General features: G+C 41.3%; 1 protein-coding gene across 2 annotated transcripts in view; it reads left to right on the top strand.

The window, feature by feature from the left end:
• Positions 1-21,470, top strand: part of ephb2b (eph receptor B2b) — a gene marked incomplete at its 5' end in the record, with an annotated part of 133,458 nt that overhangs the window by 54,957 nt on the left and 57,031 nt on the right. For both annotated transcript variants that reach the window (XM_080494933.1, XM_080494932.1), the window contains one exon: positions 6,325-7,009. In XM_080494933.1, the coding sequence (XP_080351059.1) occupies positions 6,325-7,009 (685 nt within the window). The remainder of the gene's footprint in view (positions 1-6,324; positions 7,010-21,470) is intronic.

Here is a 21,470-nt window from a genome sequence, read left to right as displayed (position 1 = left end):
AAGCAGAACAAAGTATTTTATTAATTCAGAAAAATCAATGATGGAGCCGGTAGACGTAGCTGAGGTGTGACATGAGATCATATGTGTAATATGTTTAATCTGTCTTGTTGCATAGAAAGAGAGAGTCACCTGGGATCAGCTTCTGTCAGGGTCCAAAATTCAGGACAGTTTTCTTATCATGTGACTGCTGCTGCGACTATGGCTACTTTCCAACCAATACAGCAGGAATCCGTTGGAGTTTAACTACAACTCATTGCACTTTGACAGAGAAAAACCCCATCATTCCACCTGAGCAAGTTCACTCCAAAAAGAAAACTCCCTTTTACCAGTAAAAGACACTAAGGTAGTGGCTTTATGCAGAGAGCAACACATAATTAACACAGTTGATGTTAGAAAAGTTAATCTGCCTGCTGCTGATGTGATAAACGCAGGAAAGTCAGGTAACAAACTTCCACTTTAATATTTAAGAGATCCTAAAGGAAGCTACAGAGAGGCGAGATCACAGGATAGAGACACATGATGTTAGTGATGTGCAGTGGTGATAGCTGAACGTATGAAGAGTGAGAAAGTTTCTCATGAGTCAACACTAGTGCAAATTCCCATACAGATCAAATGCATCCAAATGCTTCATCTCTTCCTCCCACTTTTCCTCCTACATTATCGCGACATAAACAATTGTTGGACCATTTACGTATGTCCTAATTGCAGGGGATGATGTTTATCATGTCATAGCAGCCATTTCAGTCATTGTTCAATCTGCACAATCACTGGGCTTGTGTTTAATTTGTTTTGTTTTTTCTCCCATTTAAATCTTTTAGTGGAAGTTTTTTGTTGTTGTCTCTACAAAGATAAATCCAGAACTGCAGGTAGGTGATCTGGGACTTATTCCCTTGGTGCACCACATGAATGAAGCAGAAATCTGTCTTTAGTGAATTGTCTCAGCTGCAGCTGTAACTCCAGTCTATAATTCAGCCTTGTCAGTGCGTTCCGCATGGCTTTACAGATAAAGCAGAGAGACGTATGGATTACAGGTCAGCTGAACTTTTCTTTCTCTCTCCTCGACTGGCACAATCGATTTTGAACCTCATTCTCAGTAAGCGTCACTGAACCGTAATGCCTCATATAACTCCAGAGGAAGAGGGGAGCAGCTGACATATAACATTCTCTCCAGTAGTCCTGCACGCTGTAATAACTTCACATTGGTATTCTTTGCAGCAGTTGCCTTTCAGTCTTACTGCTTCAGGCTCATATAAATTACACATTGTATAGCTGATCATTATTGGACACAAACGTTATTTTGTCAAAGTATGGATGGCCTGACAACTGCTGTGAGGCGATAAACAGTCTAGTTTGTTTTGGGAACTGTGCGATGGCGGTTGAATGTCGCTGTAATCTGACTTGCACTATCTAAACAGCAGGCTCTGACTCTTATCACACAAATTCAGTCTACTATAAATCCTAAATGCTCATTCAACCGAGGTTCATTTGTATTGCCGCTTGCAGAAAGTCAAATAAATAGTTTACAACTGTTTGCATCTGTATTTCATCTCAGTGTTTTTTACGAGTGTTTGCACACAGAGACATGTACATACACATCTTCCCGAAATAACTACGTCTCCCACAGTCACAGTCTTATTCATATTTTACCGACTGGAAAAATATCCCATGCAGGTGCACTATACAGGGTCTCTCAAAGTATGGAGGACATGATGTAGTGTTGTTTAAGCTGATCACATTTCCTAATCTTTCTCACATTGCACCAATTTTACTGGCTCTTGAAATCCATGATAGAAAAACAAAGCTTAAATCTTCTTTTTAGGTGCTCAAAATCTGAACTATTTAAAACATCTGAGTCTTTATGAACAGTCGGCAACTGTTGCTATGCTAATGGTTTTTGATCCATATGCTATTTTAATTGATTGAGCTTAATAAACCTACAACAAATTCAGTAATAATTTGATGTAATAAAGAAATTCTTTATGTTTTTACCCTTTGCAATGCAAAGTATCCTATCAGCATTGGTAATAAGAGCTTTGGTATTACTTTATTATATTAGATCTAAATAGAAATAGCTTTAGCTTCAGCTTTCGCCCCATATTCCATTTAATAATATCACATTGCATCATCATTGTAGTAATTTACATTTTGGTGTCATTCAAGTGACACTATGCCGGGGTTTTTAAATATAACAAAAGATCCAATCTAGTTTCATTTAGAGGTACTATCCCAGCCGGCTCTTCAAATCTCAAACGCTGGTGGGTTCCAGTGCCGTTTGTTTCAGTCCGTTTGCCTGAAACTGCTTTGTGTTTTCATCTATTGTTCCAAACATTAAAAATTATTTGCGTGACCCTGGGACTCCATACACCAACAACAGTAATTAAAACATAAAACAGTACGCTTTTGTTCAGAGCCAGTGGCGCACTCTGCTTCACAACCTTGTCTTTTTTTCTTTATGAAGGCTTGTTTCTCTGAGGAAGAAAGCCTTTGTTGCATGAAAAAGAAAAAAAAAAAAAACTTTTTCTTATTGTTTCCCTTGCAGTTGTCTTATGTCTAACAAATTTGAAAAGTTACTCAACATATTTCAGAAGCACAACAGAGCTCTGTAAAATACTAACTATGCCTTTGGTTAGTAAGAAACCTCTTTGATGATCCTTTTTATTATACATCTATTTATTTATTTCTTTTGTCCTAATATTGCACTGTTCAATGCACTGAGCCCAGGGCTGTTGACAACAGGAAGAACAAAGATCTTTTTCCAAATGGATCAGAATTTCAGTTGCCATGTTTGTTTCCCCCGTCCTCTGAGTGCAGCTCCCTCTTTCGAGTTAATCTATCCTGACATCTACCATCAGTGTTACCTCCACCTGCCATACTTTAAACACATGACCACCCCTTTTTACTGCACTCAGTAAAAAAAAAAAAAACAGGGGAAAAGCTGTGAAAATGAAGACGTTTCTTCTAATTTCACACTCTGTGCTTGATCGTTAGGCTCTTATTATGCCCCATTTGCTTCCCTCCAGTGGCTCTGATGAAAGCGGGGCAAAGAGGCCGTGACAGGACAAAAAGGGGCCCTTCATCAAAACACATTTTGTTTGGGGTCTTTTTGAGTCGGACTCGGCCCTCCCCTGCCCTCCGCCCCCCCCCCCCCCCTTCACGTCACTGCTGACACTTTCTCCCGGAGTTTCCCCTGTCTGCATCGCTCATTAGCAGCAGCCCCCACCTGCCTCTTGGTTCGTTTTATTAAACTGTGATTGTCCAACGCTCTCCGCTCGCCACAAGCAAGCTGTCCACTTGTTGTTTAATTGGCCCACAGCTTCCCTACCGCTCCCCAGCAAGTGGGAAGGTCAATGGCTGCTCATGACCTACGATGATGATGTCTGCCAGACCTGGGCAAAAGACAGCTTTTCCCTCAGACCTTAACAACTTGGACCCGCAGAATATATCACCATGGCTTCACAGCTTGTTTAAGTTGTATGATTGCAAAGCTGCGAGGTGGAAAACGCCTCTTAAACCTGCATCAACATGCAATTTGGTACTCTGCAGGAGCACAGTTAAGATGACATAAATATAGATTGGCCTGCTACGCGTCAATTTCTTCAGTGTGACTGATATAAGTAGAATAAACACAATTCAATTTCGTTTTGTTTGTATACCACCAATTTCAACACGACCGTCTCACGACACTTTATATTGAAAATATATGTAGAAAACGAAAACAAGCCATCCTCTGCGAGGCAGCAGTGGAGGGAAAGACTCCCTTTTACAGGGGAAGAAACCTGGAGCAGGTTGTGACCATCTACCTGGACTGATAGTCACAGAACAACAATTCCGCATGTTTTTAATTCAACTGAGTATTTCCTTCTAGAGAAGAACGGGACAGAAAATAACCATAAACAAATTAGGCTGACAGTGCAGTGTTCCCAACCTGAGAGCCTCAAATTCCCTCTGAAACAGGCATCAAACTCTCCTTCCAAACTCTGATTCAAACATTACTGTGAAGCTAAATGCTTATTCAGATAAACAACTTTTTGTAGGGCGATTTTTGTTGAATGTACTTTGGTTGCACATCAGACGTTCCTGTTTAGGTTGGCTCCTGTGATATTTTGGGTTTGTTCAAGCCAAGCGCCACACAAGCGAGGGATTAATTGGGGCATGGGAATTACAAACTAAAGCACGTTTAATTAGTCAGAGTGTTTGATAAGCTGCGTCTTTGTAACAAGAGGGGTGACTTTCTTCTCCAAACCCGTCAAAATCTGTCGGAATCCTCACTAAGTGGGCACTAATTTGAGAAATTATATCAGCTGTGAAGTGAAGAGTGAAGGAGCTGGAGGCAAAACCGGGGAAAGTTCGGACCATGTAAAGTAGCTCGGGGAGGGTGTGTGAACGGGAATTCTTCTTGGCTGTGATGTCGAGGTCAAGGTCATGACCCACTTGGCGGTTAGAGCGCATGGTGTTAAAAGCTGGTTTGATCTGTAGCTCAGGGGCAAGAAAACCACAGAGGGTGCATCTGGACTCTATATTGTGAGAGCGAAGACTCAAACTGGTGTTCAATAATGGACTCTGAAGTAAAACAGCCTCTCTCAAATGCCTAGAATACAATTTGTGACTTAGTTATTCTTTATATGATTACCTGTGTAATACGATTATGCCACTTTAGTATGACTTTGATTGTGGAAAATCCATGTCATGTTCCCTCAATCCTTGACAGTAGTTAAAGCAGCTTTCATGACAATGTCAATAACCCATTTGACTGTGTCTATGAATCTGTCCTGTTAAGACACAATAATAAATGTCCCAAAAAAAAAAGAAAAAGAAACAGTCGGACACACTGTCACATAAGCCAGAGCTTCTCTGCTACGTTTAAGTGACTTGACGGGACGTTTCCAGTCCCTCTTAGAGTGGTAAAGTACATGAGAGAGCATGACAAGAAGGCCAACCTCACATCTGTGCTTTTTCTTTGACGTCCCAAAATAAACAGTCAAATACTATATTTAAACCTTTGTAGCATCTTGACTTAATTAAAAAAAAACAAAAAAAAACCTGATTAATGCTAAAAGCCAAAAGAGTCTCCTGTGACCACTTAGTGCCAGATTCTTCCTGCTGGCTTTACCTGTCAAAGTAAACCATGGTACAAAGAGCCGGATAGCAGATGACACTCACAGTTCATATTCTCCCCTAAAATGTCCTAAATATAGGTTTCATAAATGATTGAAGTGAACAACAACAAAAATACAAACCTTCCAAATACTGAACCTGAAAGTGCAGTTGTATTTTCAGCACACTATGTAAAAGCTAGCACAGCTTGTGTTCCAAAATGTCATAAAGAACAACTGGAAAAGGTTAGGTGCATAAAGTGATAAACTGGAGCGTAATGTCTACGTCAAGGTAGAGTTGTTACTATGTTGTCACTGTTGTGACATTTTTTATGTATCATTTCCTTTTTCTTGCATTTCTTGTATTTGATCATCTATGACACAATAGTTATTTCTGCAAAACATCAGTTACAGTTAGGTGATCAAAGTTCAAAGGTTTGTATTTTTTTGGTCACAAGTACAAATACAGTGTTTATTAGTTATTGCAATGACACTTCCAAAATTTCCAAGGAAACAAACTTCAGGAAAACAATTCCATGTTTTTTGTTAAAGTCTTACAAAGGTTATGTTAAAGGCTTTATATCAGTCCTTTTCAATATCACATCCAGAGCAGGTTTATCCAGGGCTTGTTCTGTTGACTTTTTGTGGTGTTAATTACAGATAAAGAAAATCATTATGAACAAGTATCAAGCACTGACTGACAGGCTTTTGTCAGATAGATGGGATTAGGGTTGGAATTAAACTCCTAGGTAGCCTTATGTAAACCTGAGGGAGGACATCGTATCATAAGCGAAGCATAAGTGAAGAGAGGCATTTTTGCTTCTAACCTTTTTAGTATGCGAGTATGTGTGTGACAAATGGGAGGACATGCTGACAGTAATGGTTCTTTTTTTCTTTTAATCAGCTTAATGTATCCTTGAGGAGTTATTAGGTGTATTATGCCCTCTTCCCCATCTTGTGTTCAGTTCAATCAAAATATTATCTTAAGATGATTATTCTCAAATAATCACACGTATTTTGAAAAAAATAAAGACATATTGCTAGGAAATAGGTGTCTGACCGTTTATTTTAATAGAAAACCACTTACTGTTTTACAACTGAATCTGAATTAATTGAATGAATCACGTTACCTTTTGTGCCTCAATTACTAAGCTTCTCTTTTTAAATGCAAGAGAGTCGAAGTAGAGAAATGGACCGAAGAATGACTATTTTCTGTGTTCTTGATCAACAGTGGGAGGAGGTGAGCGGTTATGACGAAAACATGAATACCATCCGGACATACCAGGTGTGTAATGTTTTCGACAACAACCAGAACAACTGGGTACGGACAAAATACATCAGGCGTCGTGGAGCGCAGCGGATCCACGTGGAGATGAAGTTCTCTGTGAGGGACTGCAGTAGCATCCCCAAGGTACCGGGCTCCTGTAAGGAGACTTTTAACCTGTATTACTACGAATCGGACGCTGACACAGCCTCCAGAACCTCCCCAGCTTGGATGGAGAATCCCTGGATCAAAGTTGATACCATCGCTGCGGATGAAAGCTTCTCCCAAGTGGACCTCGGTGGCAGAGTGATGAAAATCAACACTGAAGTCCGCAGCTTTGGGCCCGTGTCACGAAACGGCTTTTATCTGGCCTTCCAGGACTACGGCGGCTGCATGTCGCTTATTGCTGTCCGTGTCTTCTACCGGAAGTGTCCGCGTATAATCACGAACGGAGCGCTGTTCCAGGAAACGCTATCGGGAGCAGAGAGCACCTCTCTCGTGGCTGCGAGGGGTGTTTGCATCCCAAATGCGGAGGAGGTGGACGTGCCCATTAAGCTGTACTGCAATGGCGATGGAGAGTGGATGGTACCCATCGGGCGCTGCATGTGCAAGGCTGGGAACGAAGCTGTGGAAAACGGGACTGTGTGTCGAGGTATGTTTTTGCTATTTTCATCACTATTCCTAAGCCCTAATGAATCAGCGCTGCCAGCACAACAGATCAATTCAACCACAACCAATCTGAGAAATGTTTATGTCTGGCAATGCACTCTGCACTCTGTGCTGTTCCAAGATCTATTCATTCCCACTCAGTCGATCATATAAGCAGTGGATAAATGCATAAATCCAACGCATAGGTTATTCAGCTGCAGCCATCATCACATTTCCATGACAAATACCGTCACTGCAAGCGTTTGCTATTTTCTGACTGAAATGCACTGTGAAATATGGCATTTCATGTGGTAATTTTTGCCAGGGTTTGATCTGAAAACACACAATGCCATATGGAAATTGTAGCACCAGAACATATTTAGTTGAGTACTTCTGAGCTGCTATACAAGCAGAGGAGTTGCTCCACATTGGTGTTCTATGTGAAAACTCCTTGACAAAGAATCATTGGTTTCTTTTCTTGTTTTTAAACTTGCAGCACATTTATAGTCAGTCCTGTGGTCCATTTAAAAAGAAAACAAATCTTTCAACCTAGCAGGCATCTGTGATATTTCACGTTGATTAAGGTATTTTTTTCCCCTTCTAAATGAATAAAGGTAGCAAAGCCTATGAGTCTGCTTTTTATATGTATATATATAAAAAAAACATAATACATATAATTAATTAACCATATTTCTGTCTGAGAAGTGTCTTTTTCTGGTTGTTTCCATAGTAGTGACACATTTTTAGAGAAAGTATATCTCATTTGTTACCTTGAACTTGAAAGATGAAAAATTATTTGAAAAATAATCCACTATGCCACAAAGCTTCAATCTAAATGTTCAAAATCTTAAAAAAAAAAGTCTGTTCTTTTAAACAAGCTTTTTTCAGTTATCTGGAAAAGTGATGTGGTTTCAGAGAAGCTGGTTGAATACCCTGACCTCAAAGGTACTTTGTTATATCAAAAATGGCTTAAACATTTCATTTAACCTTCACAGAGAAGCACATATCTGCATTTTTTTTTTTTTTACGAGAACTCATGCTTTCCAGCTATTCAACAGGAACATGATGCACCGTTTCAAATCAGCAAAATTCGGTGCTAATCTTTTGTTGGATGCAGGCCCCCTCCTATTCAGCCAAATTGCCTGCATTTTCCTGTCAATTGGAGTCCCTCACAGGCAAATCGATTTGGCTTTTCAGAACATCAATGTGCCCAACATTTACCTGTGCCATGCCCTATCCGCACTCTGGCAGGTGGTATTTGGACAACGTGCTTTGAGATCTTGATCACTTGAAACAGCACGACAGCGTGTAGCCCGCAGACTGGAGCCGTGCTGATCAAGCCGAGCACAACAAACCACCCACCTGCGTTTTAGATCGGTGTGTTGCAGCCTCTCTTATGTGTGCCTGTAATTACAGCACATCCCCCAGTGTCTGAGTGCTGGGAGGGGAAACGTGATGGGTGCTGCCTCACAAACACTGCCAGCCCCGTTCAATGACTACTAATGAGGACAGGCACCAGCTCCTTCCTTAAGGAATACAGGCCAGTAAGAGCCATATGAAGATATAGCTACTTTGGTGCAGCAAGCGACTCCTCATCCGCATCCCCGCATAATTACACAAATCTGCTTGTTTTGTGACCTACATGTAATTCACTGCATGCGATGGATTGAACCATCTCGGGGGTGTCCTCTTTCATAGTGGTTTTTTTTGTTTTTGTTTTTTTGTGTGTGTGTGTGTGTGTGTACTAAATAGGATTATACAAATAAATGTTGTCTGTTCAGGGAAAGCTTATTGATCCACTTTGTATGCTCACAGCTGGGCATGAGATTTCTCGAGGTCACAAAAGTGGCAGTTCACCTTTTTGTTTCAAGTGGCTTTGTCATCCATTGTCCACCGGAGTGAAATCATCACTGGCCACATGCTCAGTTCTCCACCAGCCCCTGCTGCATTGGTGAAAGTGATGGATCTGTGCACTGCACCTCTCCTGACAGAGGCACATGTGTACAGATTCTGATCGTCCTCGCTGGTCCTCTCTGTCTTTCTCAATCGTGTGATGCAGCGACTGAATATTAATGCTTTATGAGAAGGAGGCATTATCTGTGAGTGCAGCTGTGGGATGCAGCAAAACGTGATGCACGGAGATAGGTTGTAATGCTCCATACAAGAGTTATGAGCTTCACCAAAAACAGCTGACTAGTTTGTGTTTCACAAAGACACAAAATAAAACTGCTACAATTAAAAAAAACAAAAACAAAACAGGATGTATATATTTATATATAGTGCCCCCCTCCTTTGTTCAGGAGTCTGTCTTTTGATGGAAGGCTGCCATGAGTTTGCTTGCTCTCGGTGTGTCTTCTCAGAGAGTGAAAGCTGATATCAGTGCTTGAAAGTGTGGTCAGCCGCCGCCTCTCAGCTGCCAGAAGTTGTATAATGAATTGATCTATGAAAGATGTGCCTTTGCCTGCCGATATTACAGGGTAATGAATTGATTTGTGAGAGTTGCCCTCTGAGGGGTTTTGAGCTATCTTCTTTCTTGGCTGGATTATGGAGCCTCCGAGACAGCTTAAACCAGCCTGGATGAAAGACACTATTTGTACTGTAATACTAATAATGCACCCAATGCTTTGTTCCTACGTCTCCTCAACTAAACGTGTAATTACGCATGTAACAATTAAACCCTTGGCAGGGATCCCGGCAAATAATTACGCTGTCATGAAATCTGTCAAAATATTGACAGTAGGAGGGGGTGCTTACATGAAATTGCCAAAGTCTTTTCCTCTGCAATTGTCTTACAAGTGAGATTATGTTTCTCCTCTTAAGACGGACAGAAAGTGAGGGAACTATATTGAGGTCTTTCGGCAGAAATGGCCCTGAAAACAGAGCTCCGATTTCCCCTCAAAGCCTTGGAGATGGCGCACCACACAGACACATGAGGTCCTGTTTGCCGTCGCTGCTCGCTCCAGAAATGAAAGCATTTCTCTTCAGCTAGGCACAATAAGAACCATGTTCATGGGTGGAATTGCAAACTCTGTTAACAATGCCCATGTGTGTTTTTTCAGCGTAATCTGATCATCTAACCCCATGCTATTGTAGGTTCAAGGGTCTCGAGTGGGGGAGCGTGGCTCATGTTATTGAGCAATGGAGATTCACATGGAGACGATCTGTCACAGCGATAACAATTTCATTTATGTCTCAGTTTTGTTTAGTTTTTTTTCCAGTGACTGTATTTAGGAAGGAAAAAGAAAAACACAAGACAAGCAGCACCTTTGGTGTGGCGTTGTGGCCCAGATTTGTTGGGAAAAGAGTCACCAGATAACATTAAACAGTGAAACAGTGGATAAAAAACTGCAGCTGTTCTGCAACACACTCGCAATCATCTGCAGTGGGAATGATGATGTGGAAAAGATGTCCTAGATGAAAACTAAATACATTGCTTTAGAAGTGGGTGATTTGAAGAGTTCTCCAGAAAAGAGAGGTTTTTTTTCCTTCAATTTGATCCACACCATCCAGCTGGCCCATTTAGAGGCGCCAAATCACCTTGACAAAAACAGGGACATTTCAACTCTGCACAAATCGTCCAGTTGGTCACCTTAAATTATTTTAAGCACTCTGTTTTTCCAATTGAGATATTTTTCTTGGATTACACTGTCCTGCGGCGTTTTGCACTCTCACCTCATAGCAAGAAGACCCTGGTTCAATTTTGGGCCTGTTCCTTTCTCTATGTATTTTGCATGTTAGATTTCCTTTCGCAGCTCTCCCTTCACAGAATCTGGGATGTGCTCCAGCCCCCTGGTGATCATGACTTGGATTAAACACACAGAAAAGATGGATGGATCCTTACGGGCCTGTTTTTACGTGGTTCGTGTTCTTTTCCCATGTCCTTCTCGAGGATTCTCTTCTCCATTTACACTTATAGGAAGCAAATACCATCAATTCTTTAAATGTTTGCTTTGAATGATACTGCTTTAAAAGCCACCTGGTGCACTCTGCCTGGTTCAAGAGTCTTCAGGAGAAAACAATTCATGCATCAATCAGGTCTGTTACTCGATATTGAGCAGGCGCTGAATACAAGGTGTCTAGTTAGGGGCACTAGTTCGGTTGCTGTTATCATTGTTTCAGATCCTCCATAAATACAGCAGAGTAGACAGATCACAATGAAAACAATGAAGAGTGAGTCAATAGCCGAGAAAATAAAGATCACGATAACTGCGCTTGTTATTGTCGGTCGTGCAATAAAATTGTAAGTAAAGAGCCAATACGTGATCAATATGCTTGTTCCACAATCATAAATACAGGTTGTGGGCTCTCAAGACATAGAGTTTTGAATTCGCACAGTGCTCCAGCTGAAACCTCAAAGCTAATCTATCTGTTGAACCTTGGTTGTGTTGTGTCTTGGAATTTGGCAGATACCTGTAAACATGCTTGCTGTCCAAGGCATTGAATTAACATCAGCAGCAGAGTAATAATAATAATAATGGACTGTGGCTCAAACTATTTGATAAAATACACAACCTATAAAGACTATCAAGTTCAAAGCAAAGTTCATAGTTTGAATAATATCCTGGCATCACATATTCTTATGTTTTCTCCACCCTCACAGAAACACTCCTCCAGTTTTTAGACACATTATATGATCAACATAAATTCTTCAGAAAGTTCACAACATGTTCCCCAGTACTTGCAATTCAGATGGATAATAAACATTTTGAGGTCTCTAATTTCTGTCTCTCGGTGAAGTCCGTGTAAGTGGCAGTAGGCACTCAGGAGCAAGGTCTTTGCAGTTGCACCAGGGCAATTAGATTAAGGAAGCCAAATGTGGCTGCAGATCAAGCGAGGTGGGGGGACTGAGTGCAGAGGTAGGTTCCGTGCAGACATGATTGGATAGACATGATTGCATGGAATAGCGGTGGGGAGGAGGCGAATGCAGGAAATGAGTCCCCCTAACCCACTGTCAGAATCCCAATTATTGCAGGCTCTTCGTCTGGAGAGGGTTTAAGGATGGAAATCAGCGTAGCACAGACAAATCCGCGCCGCTGCCTTTATTTCCCTCGGTGCCTCTGTCTTTAATGGCAGCTCTAATTGACTAACAGCGCATGTGGGGGGAAACAGCCACGCCGATGACTGGATGACTGTCTTCTGTGCTGGAGCAAGACACAAAGCAAAACAAAACAAACACACCCCCTCAAGGCTTTTGCTGCATTGTTCATTGTGCAAACAGCGATGAAGGAAGGTTTGCATCGAGCTGCAGTATCAGAAAACACAACAGAGAGAGCGAGTGAGAGAAAAGAGCAAGACCAAACTGCCAAACGCCACAACATGTACACAACATTATGTTAAAGTAAAAGCCACACTTATCCTTGTAGATTGATGGGTGCTTCGGCTGCTGTTGAGAACGGTTTAGTTAAGCATAAGGAATACAAATTACAAGCTGAGCAGATGTTCATTACTGCAACATTTGCCTGTTAAATGGCATCACAGGCAGCATGACTCAATATCAGCATCATAGGCAACAGTCCTTGATTTCCATCAGTGATCTTTTCATTTCAACCCAATAAAGACCTTGTGATGTGTGGTTGATAGAGGCGGCCTCTTTGGTCTGTACACACTGTAGGATGTTCTAACAGCAGGAGGGGAACAGGCAAAGCCTTAAGACGTGTCATTCTGTCCACAGAGGCCCCAGGGAACATTCAGGAGCCTTTATTCCTTCTTCCCCACTGTGATGGGATTTCAGTATGGCCAGGTGCTTTTTTTTTTTTTTTTTTTTTTTTACTCTGTCTGCGGTCTGCTGTTTTTCTGCCTGTTCTGCGCCATGCACTCATCCATACAGCAGGCGAGAGGCAGGAAGCAAGAAAAAAAAAAAGACTTGGGGAGCCTCTAATGAGAGGCAAGAGTCTAATAAGAGAGAAAAACTCAAATTAAACAGACACGTACAGCCTCTCAAAGTGTGCAAATCAAATTACAGTGAGCAGTCGTGTGTGTAGAAAGGAAGATTCATACACAAACACTTTATCATGCTCATTTTCACAGCACATTCATCATGTGCAGACGCGATAACGTGACCTGTGATCCCTGCGAATCTCCCTGAACTCAAAAGATCATGGCCTGTTAAGCCTGTAAACGTTTTCCACATGTTTTTGCACATGGCGGTCTGTGCTCCATATGCCCCTCCGTCACTCTCCTCATTATCCAGCACCATCTTTTGAATCTCAAATTCAGACAGTTTGACCCGGCATAATCCCACCACCTCTTTTCATATTATTGGTCATCTCATTGAATGCTGGAGGCTTCCTGTGGGTCTGGTTCTTTCTTATAACACCTTTGCCCATTTTACTGTTATCCCCAGCATACCGCAGGCAGCTTTCTGGTGTTACTCCACGAAGGTAATACAGGCAGACCTCATGATTTTTGTCCAGGATAAACTCTCCTCAGACAGGCTGTTCTGGAAAGCAGAGCTGTGCAGCGCAGAGCTCCTTCCATATGGGCCTCTCTTTTCTCATCAGGGACAAGGCCGGAGCTTTGTCAAAACATCCCCATGTGCTCTCTCAGATGTCCTCGACTCGTGTCCTGCTAGAGGAATCAAGTCTCTGTCGGCTAAAGGAGACTGATGGATCAAGCATCTGTCTGGATAAAAGATGAGACGCAACCAAGCTCACTGTTAAAGACAGGAATCCCTCTTGAGTATCGGTGACCTTGTTTTTTCAGTGATGCATTAGAACTCGGTCAACACAGAGAGAAAAATGTGGCGTCTTGTGTTGTGTGCTGTTGACCTACATCAGAGCTATTCTTAAAGTAAAGAGTGGAGAGAAAGCATATTCTGTAGCTACCACGTCTGTGAAATGAGTGATGCTGTCCACACGCAGATCAAGTGAACCTCATAATGACTCATAAAGTTCCTGAATTATGCCGTTTATATTCTGCAACATGCTTGATGTCTATCCAGTCTCGTGCAACATCTCATATCGTGATGAAGTTTTTCAAATGTAATGTGACAGTTTTCAAATTGTATGCTTATAGCTTGATAGCTTCATAAAATGTAAACCCAGTCTTTTTTTTTTGCAAACAATATACATCTGTAACTATTCTTATTATATACGTAACGTTTATGAGTGATGGAGAGTAAAAAATAATTGGACAATCATTTTGGTCAAAATAACAGACAACAATAAAGTAAAAATTTGGAGTTTAGTTTTATTGATTCAAGGAACCAGTACAGTTAAATGTATATCCTGACAATGAAATGAAACTACAGCTTTAAGGTTTGCCTGGATATAGCACTGCGTGTGACTTACCTTCTCTATCGTTACCGGCCAAACAAAATGCATTGGAAAACAACACAGCCCATGGCAACAAAACAAGATGGGCAATTTTTCAAAAGCTTACTTGACGGCACAGAAAAAAAAGGACGACTTAAGAGACACTTTCATTTCATACAATCCTACGCAGATATTAACAGATACTGCATTCCTATCAGTTGCCTTTACGACTGCTGTGTTTGAAGTAACAACTTCTAGCTGTGTCCTATTTAGAACTGTGACTGGGGGTTCAAAGCAGAGAATTAAATGTCACTCTGTGTACTTTTGACAAATTACGAATTATCCTCGTCTTTTCAATGCACATATGGGCGAGGGTCATACGGTTCACATCTTAGTATGCTTTTGTGCAACAAATGTACAAACAAGCACCTATTGTTAGTATGCTGCAGCAGCCACCCTGTGAGAAAGCATTTTGCTCCCTTTATTTTCTGTGCCTGATATAATTGTGCCCACCCTACTGCTGCATGGAGTTGAGAGACATCTGTTTGTTGTATAATTTAGAAGCTATTCGTTGTGGTGGGGATTGGTTCATTTTAATTATTTTATAGTTGGATACTTTGAGGAGAACTTGTGCCGCAGCTTTTTATGTAGCTTTATATCTGCAGTCTGCAACACTTGTGAACCATAATGGGCTCTAAAATACGCAACATGACCCACCAACAAAGATCCTGCCCATGGTAAACTTCCAGTGATAAAAGATTAAATGGTTGAATTGATGAGGGCAAGAGATGGGAGAGAGCTGATAGAGTTGCGTGGGGTATTAACAGGAACATACTAAGAGTTTCTGTCTTCTTATCTGCAGCTTGTCCCGCTGCTTGTCAACATACCACACTAATAACCAAAGTAGCTCATCTCCTTCATACAGCCTTAAAGAAAGACATCACAGGGAGAGAAAATTATGGCAAAAGATTTTCCTCACTACACTATTCTGTGATTTGAAAAAAAAAAATTCTTCTTAGGATTAGGGATTAGCTAGATATTTCCACTGAGGAGATTCCCTGATATTGCTGCCTTCTAATCCCCATGTGATAATTTCAGAAGTTGTGAATTGTAGGAAAACTTGCAAGTAACACTACCAAAAATAGACATCTATTGTAACACTTGTAACACTTAACAGTGTTGAAACACTGCTAAGTGATGTAATTAAATACTTTGTCTTGTGGTATGTCTTCTATATCATCTGCCGGACACTTGAAAGTCCACTTTGCTTTGTAGCATGAGTCAGTGCGAGCTGTAAATCTCCCCATTGTCGATGTGTCTCCCCGTCCCGGTGTCACAAAGACAAATTCCTGTGCATTTAATTACTTGGCCATGGAAGTGATTTAGATTCAGAAAGTGCACACTACTGTTCTCAAAGGAAAACAAAAAGACTGAGTTTAATTATCGGCCAATTCCACTGCCTGAGAGCAAAACGGAAGAAGCAACAAACAAAAAGTATCCTTGGATTCAAGGGCAACGACTCTTTTAACCTCAGCGAATCCCTTTGTGCTGATTGTGTCCACATATTCTCTAAGCAGCCCCAGGGGCCTCTGTAGTGTTTGAGCAAAAGTCAACAACCAAATCAAGCAGTTTATGTTGATATTTATTTAGTTTTGGGATTTAATTCCGTAATGTTTAGAAATCTGCTGCTAATGTCAACTCAAAAGTTGGAGTGGTGTGGCTAAAGTTTTCTGTCATCAGTCTCCCCGGGAGGTTTCCGATACGTGTTGAGCTTGAAATTGAACACATGCCTCTAAAGCCCAGTCGATGTAACGTTAAGCTCTCCCCTGTCTTGAGCCACCGCTACAGGATTGTGCTTTGCTTTCTTTGCCAGGTTACTACCTGTGTGTTCCAGGCGTCTGGGAGCATCCAGGTGAATAATATTTTGTTGAGTAGGCATATTACTCGTGTCATTCACTGTATCAAGTGACGAGGCCCCGGAGATATCGATGAAAGAGTAACGCCTGCACTGTGAGTTCAACCCGCGAGTTAATTTAAACAAAGATTACATCTCAGTCAGATCTCGTTTAAGTAAATAAAGAAAGCCGAAGAGACATTCAGTCTTTAACAAGACTCTATAGCCACACACGCGGCACTGAGGGTGCAGTTAAGCACAGTGGCAGGCCATCATCCGTTTAATATCAATACTCACATGCTGATGTTCAGTCGTTTTTATTTTACGTGTTCACCATCTCAGTGATTTGCATTGCTCCCAAATGGGTCAAAACACAAAGTGTGGATAAAAATAATATAGATACACTGGTTAACTCTGAGATGAAGAAAGGGGGCTCATCATGGGGTATAGGATAGCACGCTTGTCTCATAGGTTGCCAGGTTGATGTGATGGACTGGCAAATCTGCCTGCACCGGTTAGTCAGCTGGGATGATCTTCACTCCCCACATGCTCATCAATTGGATAAAGCGGTTTAGAAGATGGATGAAGCCGATCACAAATTCAAATTATGACCCTGATGGGGAAACTGAATGAGAAGTCGCAGCATCATGGGATCAACAGTTGATCAACATCGTCCGTAATTGAAATAGTCACCAATTAATGCATTTCTTAATGATATTTACCGTATGTGTTGCTCAAATCCACCTCGTTACGAGATAAACTGATGCAGATCAAATCTGGTACTGTTTTAGCCTGAATTCAGTGCAGTAGATTTAAAAAAAAAAAAAAAAAATTTTAACTTTATAAAGTGGACCTTGCCTACTGCATGTCAGTACCTGTCCTTGCTTCGCAGACAACCTCGACACTTGATATTAGTAATATCAAAAATAATTTGATAACACTTGCATTTGCAAATGGTGACGATTAGCAATGTCTGCTCAAATGTACATTTGTGAATGAAGTATCCATCTTTCTTATCTTAATTATAAATCAGCACACCATTTAAACAGCTCCACGCTAAATGTCAAAGTATATAGCTAAATAGGAGCAATTTAATAATTCTGTGAGTCATTACCTCACTAAAGCATTTCAATCACCTGTCAAAACACTACAGCCCCTCAAATGGTCATTAAAGATATTGGAGCTTTTCCTTCAGAGTGGTTTCAATGAATGGGCCAAATTTCCAATTACTCTAATCAGCTTCTGTTATGTTTCACTTTCAACTTTTACTCAAAAGAAAAATCACCTCAAGCATAGCACTACAGGAAATCTGGAGTAGACCAAAGACCTCAGGACATATTTCTGGTGCATTTGGTATGTTTGAGGTATTTCAGACCCTGAGGGAAAGCTCTGACCAGCATCTTTGATATCGGCACACCATTTTTCTTCAAACCTTCGTGGCTTGCGCAGGTAAGAATATTTAAAGTTGACACTCCGATTACAAATTAGACTCAAAAGACAGTAACTTTTTGACACATAACTGAGCACCAATCATTTCATTTTATTTTAATTGTTTGAAATCACATCACTCAATTAAGACCATAATTGTGTAGTGTGAGTACCGCTGATGCCAGGCAGGAAAACAATCCTGGCCTGGTTTAATTGTTGAAGCTTGGTTGAAGGGGGGATGGTGTTTCATAGCTGCGGGGGACAGCTTCAGCTTTGTAAATGGACTACTTACAGAATTTTCTGGATGTTAGAACTTTTTACTTTCCCTTGGGCAGCTGCTAAGCAAATAAATTACTCAATGTAATGAGCTGTTCCACTCTCCTGTGGAATTCCCAAGCTTTCGGCTAAAAGGTAGAGTTCGACACGGTTTTTCCTCATTCTTATAGGCCTTGTAAAGCACCGGGTTCATCTGGAGGATACGGATATTTTTTTTCTTACACCACGCTTCAGAAGATGAAAGGCGGCGCACAATCCAGCAGGCTAATCCTTATCTAGTCAGTTGGACTATTCCTAACAGTGTATTATAATATGTACCAGTGGGTGAGAGTGATCTTACCATGGCCCCCTCTCCTTCCTGTTCTTCCTCTCTACCTCGAGGTCTTTTGAATTGTGATTAGAACTATTTTCCCACAATTTATACTGTAAAGCCTTCAGGGATTCTCTGTTTATGCAAAATTTATATGAATAAGGAGGGGGTGATACTGTAAACATGGAGCTAATGAAAAGACTGTGGAAAAATAACATGGCTTCCTCACAGCATGAGCTTAAGTACAACGATCAGACATTATCAGTCATGTGTTTAGGTCCCCCATCACGTTTGGAAATTAGATCATAATTAGTTCTTAATTTGTTATTATTCAGGTGAACTGTAGCCTTGTAATTCCCTGTAATGTTCTTGCCAAATTAAAGTATTCGGACTGTGCAAAATGGAAAAATAGCATAAATAAAGCAAGACCAGAATACTTTTTTTTTTTCCTTTTGGTTCACTGAAGTTCACCTCTCAAAACTTTTGTATGGTGTTTTATTTATGTCCTGTGGTCGTTATTGTGAGGAAGTGATTTTAGAGGTGGTAAAAATCCATTACCTCCACAGTAACTATTGGGATTTTAGTATTGGCAAAAATAGAGAGAAATAAGAGGTTCCTAAGGTCAGGAATTGATTTCCTATTTACAGATAGGATACTCACACTTCCCTGTACAATGCTTAGATCCAACTCTATATGGCTCAAAGAGAGAGCGGTGTTGGAACTAACAGGCGCTAAAACAGAGACACAGTCAACAGGATACACACAGAAATCACGTACCCACCTCCTCCAGTTTGACATTTAACCACCCGCTAGTGTTTACTACAAAGCCCGGATTGGTCTGGGAGCGTATTGATGCCTGGGAAATGCTCACTTCGTGCTGAGACCAGTGTTCTGGTTTATTGTGGTCATCTCGAGGCTGTGTGGTCTCTTACGGAGTTATACTCGCTTTTTGGGTGGCGGGGCGTGTGTGGAATGGGGGGTGGGGGCGGTATTGGCGGTGTGGGTATCGCGCGCATTTTCATGTGCAGGGTGTTTTCATTACACCCCGCCAGCCGACTTTGTATGGCACCGTCTCAACACACACCGGGGCCACCTCTGCCTCCCCTCGAAGTGCGGACATCTCTTCTCTGTGAAGTAACAGGCTTAAAGAACGGTCTGGAATACATTAGTCACAGTTATTAATGAGGCCGTTTTGATTCTGGGCTCCCCTTGTCTTAGCTTTCCACCATGCAAAGTCAAAATGAGGGTGAGGACTCTCGCTAAAACCAAAAGACAGACCCTGTCAGCTTTCGGGGAGACGAATAGAGTTAAAATTGAACAGTGCAATGGGGTGATGAAAAGACAGGAAAATGTGTTTTTGAGGGAAAGATCATGATACCGTGTAGACTTGTGCTATGTTTCTCTTAGCCACACTGTAAAATGTGTGCTTGGCAGGAGGGCACATCCCACATTGGTTACAGCAAGATATGAATTGGCACACTTGAGGGCTGTCATTGGCATGTGTTACCTTAAATGATGAATTTATGTTTGTCAGAGTTGAAATGCACCATGTGCTCTTTGTACTCATGCACGCACACGTCTCGGGCACACCGAATATTAGGAGCCTGTCCAGCTATTTTGGCTCATGTAGTTGCAGCATTGTTCCAAAGAGCTGATGTTTTTGGATACTGAAGTAAATCCAGAATGTGCTCGGAATGTTTTTTCAGCTCTTTAAAGTTAACAGTCATGGACTCTTTTCTCATTGTGATCATTACATTTTTTTAAAGTGATGAATAGCTTCGTTACATTGGAGTAAAACATTAAATGTCACAAATAGCAGACTTAAAATCAAAGCAACATATTGCATTACTATACAGGCACTGGTACTATACATGTGAACAATACAGTGTCACAAAACAGATAAGTGTCATTGCAGAACCTTCAAGATTCATGCAGTGACATTGACATGGAGCAGACTGTGACATTTTCAGCCACCATGAGGGGATATCTCACGACTCCGCAGAGAGTAACCCTCACTAGACTAGACATTTCTAAGCCATCTGCATCTAAAATGAGAAGCCCCCCCCCACTCAAGAACAGCACCGATTCACTCATGTCATTCATTCCTTGCAGAGGGTTGATAACTCCTCCTTGCGACCTTCTTACTAAATATAGCAATTCACGTATTGATTTGGGGACGGCGGTGCATCCGCAGCATGCCTCCACCATAATGACCTATTTCAACAGATTGCTTGTAGTTAAGTAGTTTTTTTTTCTTTTCTTTTTTCTGAAGTCTTTGTGTCAATTCTGGAAGGAAAAAAAACACAGCCAAAACCTCCTGAATCTGGTGAGAGGTATGCTTCATACCCCGGCTGAGTGAAGTCTCAAGTATATTTTTCAGAATCTTGATCGGAGCATTGAATTTGTCTTTCTGCTCTGAAAGCCTCTGGGAGACGTTTCATCCCTACACAGTGCTAAGTTGTGGGATTATGAAGATCAATTGAGAACTGCAAGCAGCGTGACTCTGTGCAGATCATTCACAGTATTGTACCTCGCTGCTATTAAAGTGTGGCAATAGGGAGAAGGGCCAATGAAAGCTTGGCAAAGGAAGGCTTGAATTCCATCTGCGTGTGCTCCTTGCCAACGGGCAGTTTTCCCAAACTTGAATGAGTGACTGTGATTGAAATCATGGTTCTGACGTGCCTTGTTACCCGTCTGTATAGTGTTGCAAGAGGGATGGGCATCAACAGGATCACTGTTATCCTGTTCAGAGCAGCTGAGAACCAGGAATACTGTCATTGTTTTACCAAAACACTCAACATGCCTAAGCACATCACTATTTATCTTGTTGCCCTTCCTAATAAAACAGCTGTCCTGTCAAAGACATGCTGTAACTATCTAGCCTTGTTAGTCAATTCTCAAGTGTGCGAAATCAAAAAATATATATGTAATACAAAGTATCTGTTCAAAAGCCTTTCATTTCAATCTTATTAATCAACACAATTAGCTTTTTTCTATTACACTCAATTTGGCATTTTGAGCTCAGAGGAAGTAATCCAAAATACTTTCTACAGTGGTATTGTCATTCAGCTGGCAGATTGCTATCGGCCACGTCACAAAACCCCCAGGAAACACAAATCCTTCCCTCTTCATTACCAATTCCACCAACCTTCCAGGCACCATCACAATCGGGCCTTTGTGGGCTTGCCTTGTCTGTCATCTCCCTGGTTCTGTTGATATGGGCCTCGTGCTGAGAGCATGGTCTTCTCATACATTGCACTAAACGGTAGCTAATTGAGCTTGTCCAGCTAGAACCTGTTAGTGT

The sequence above is a fragment of the Blennius ocellaris genome, assembly GCF_963422515.1.
Source record: "Blennius ocellaris genome assembly, chromosome: 4".
Lineage (NCBI taxonomy): Eukaryota > Metazoa > Chordata > Actinopteri > Blenniiformes > Blenniidae > Blennius > Blennius ocellaris.
Note: the sequence above shows the minus strand (reverse complement) of the source record. Positions and strands in the feature narration are given on the sequence as shown.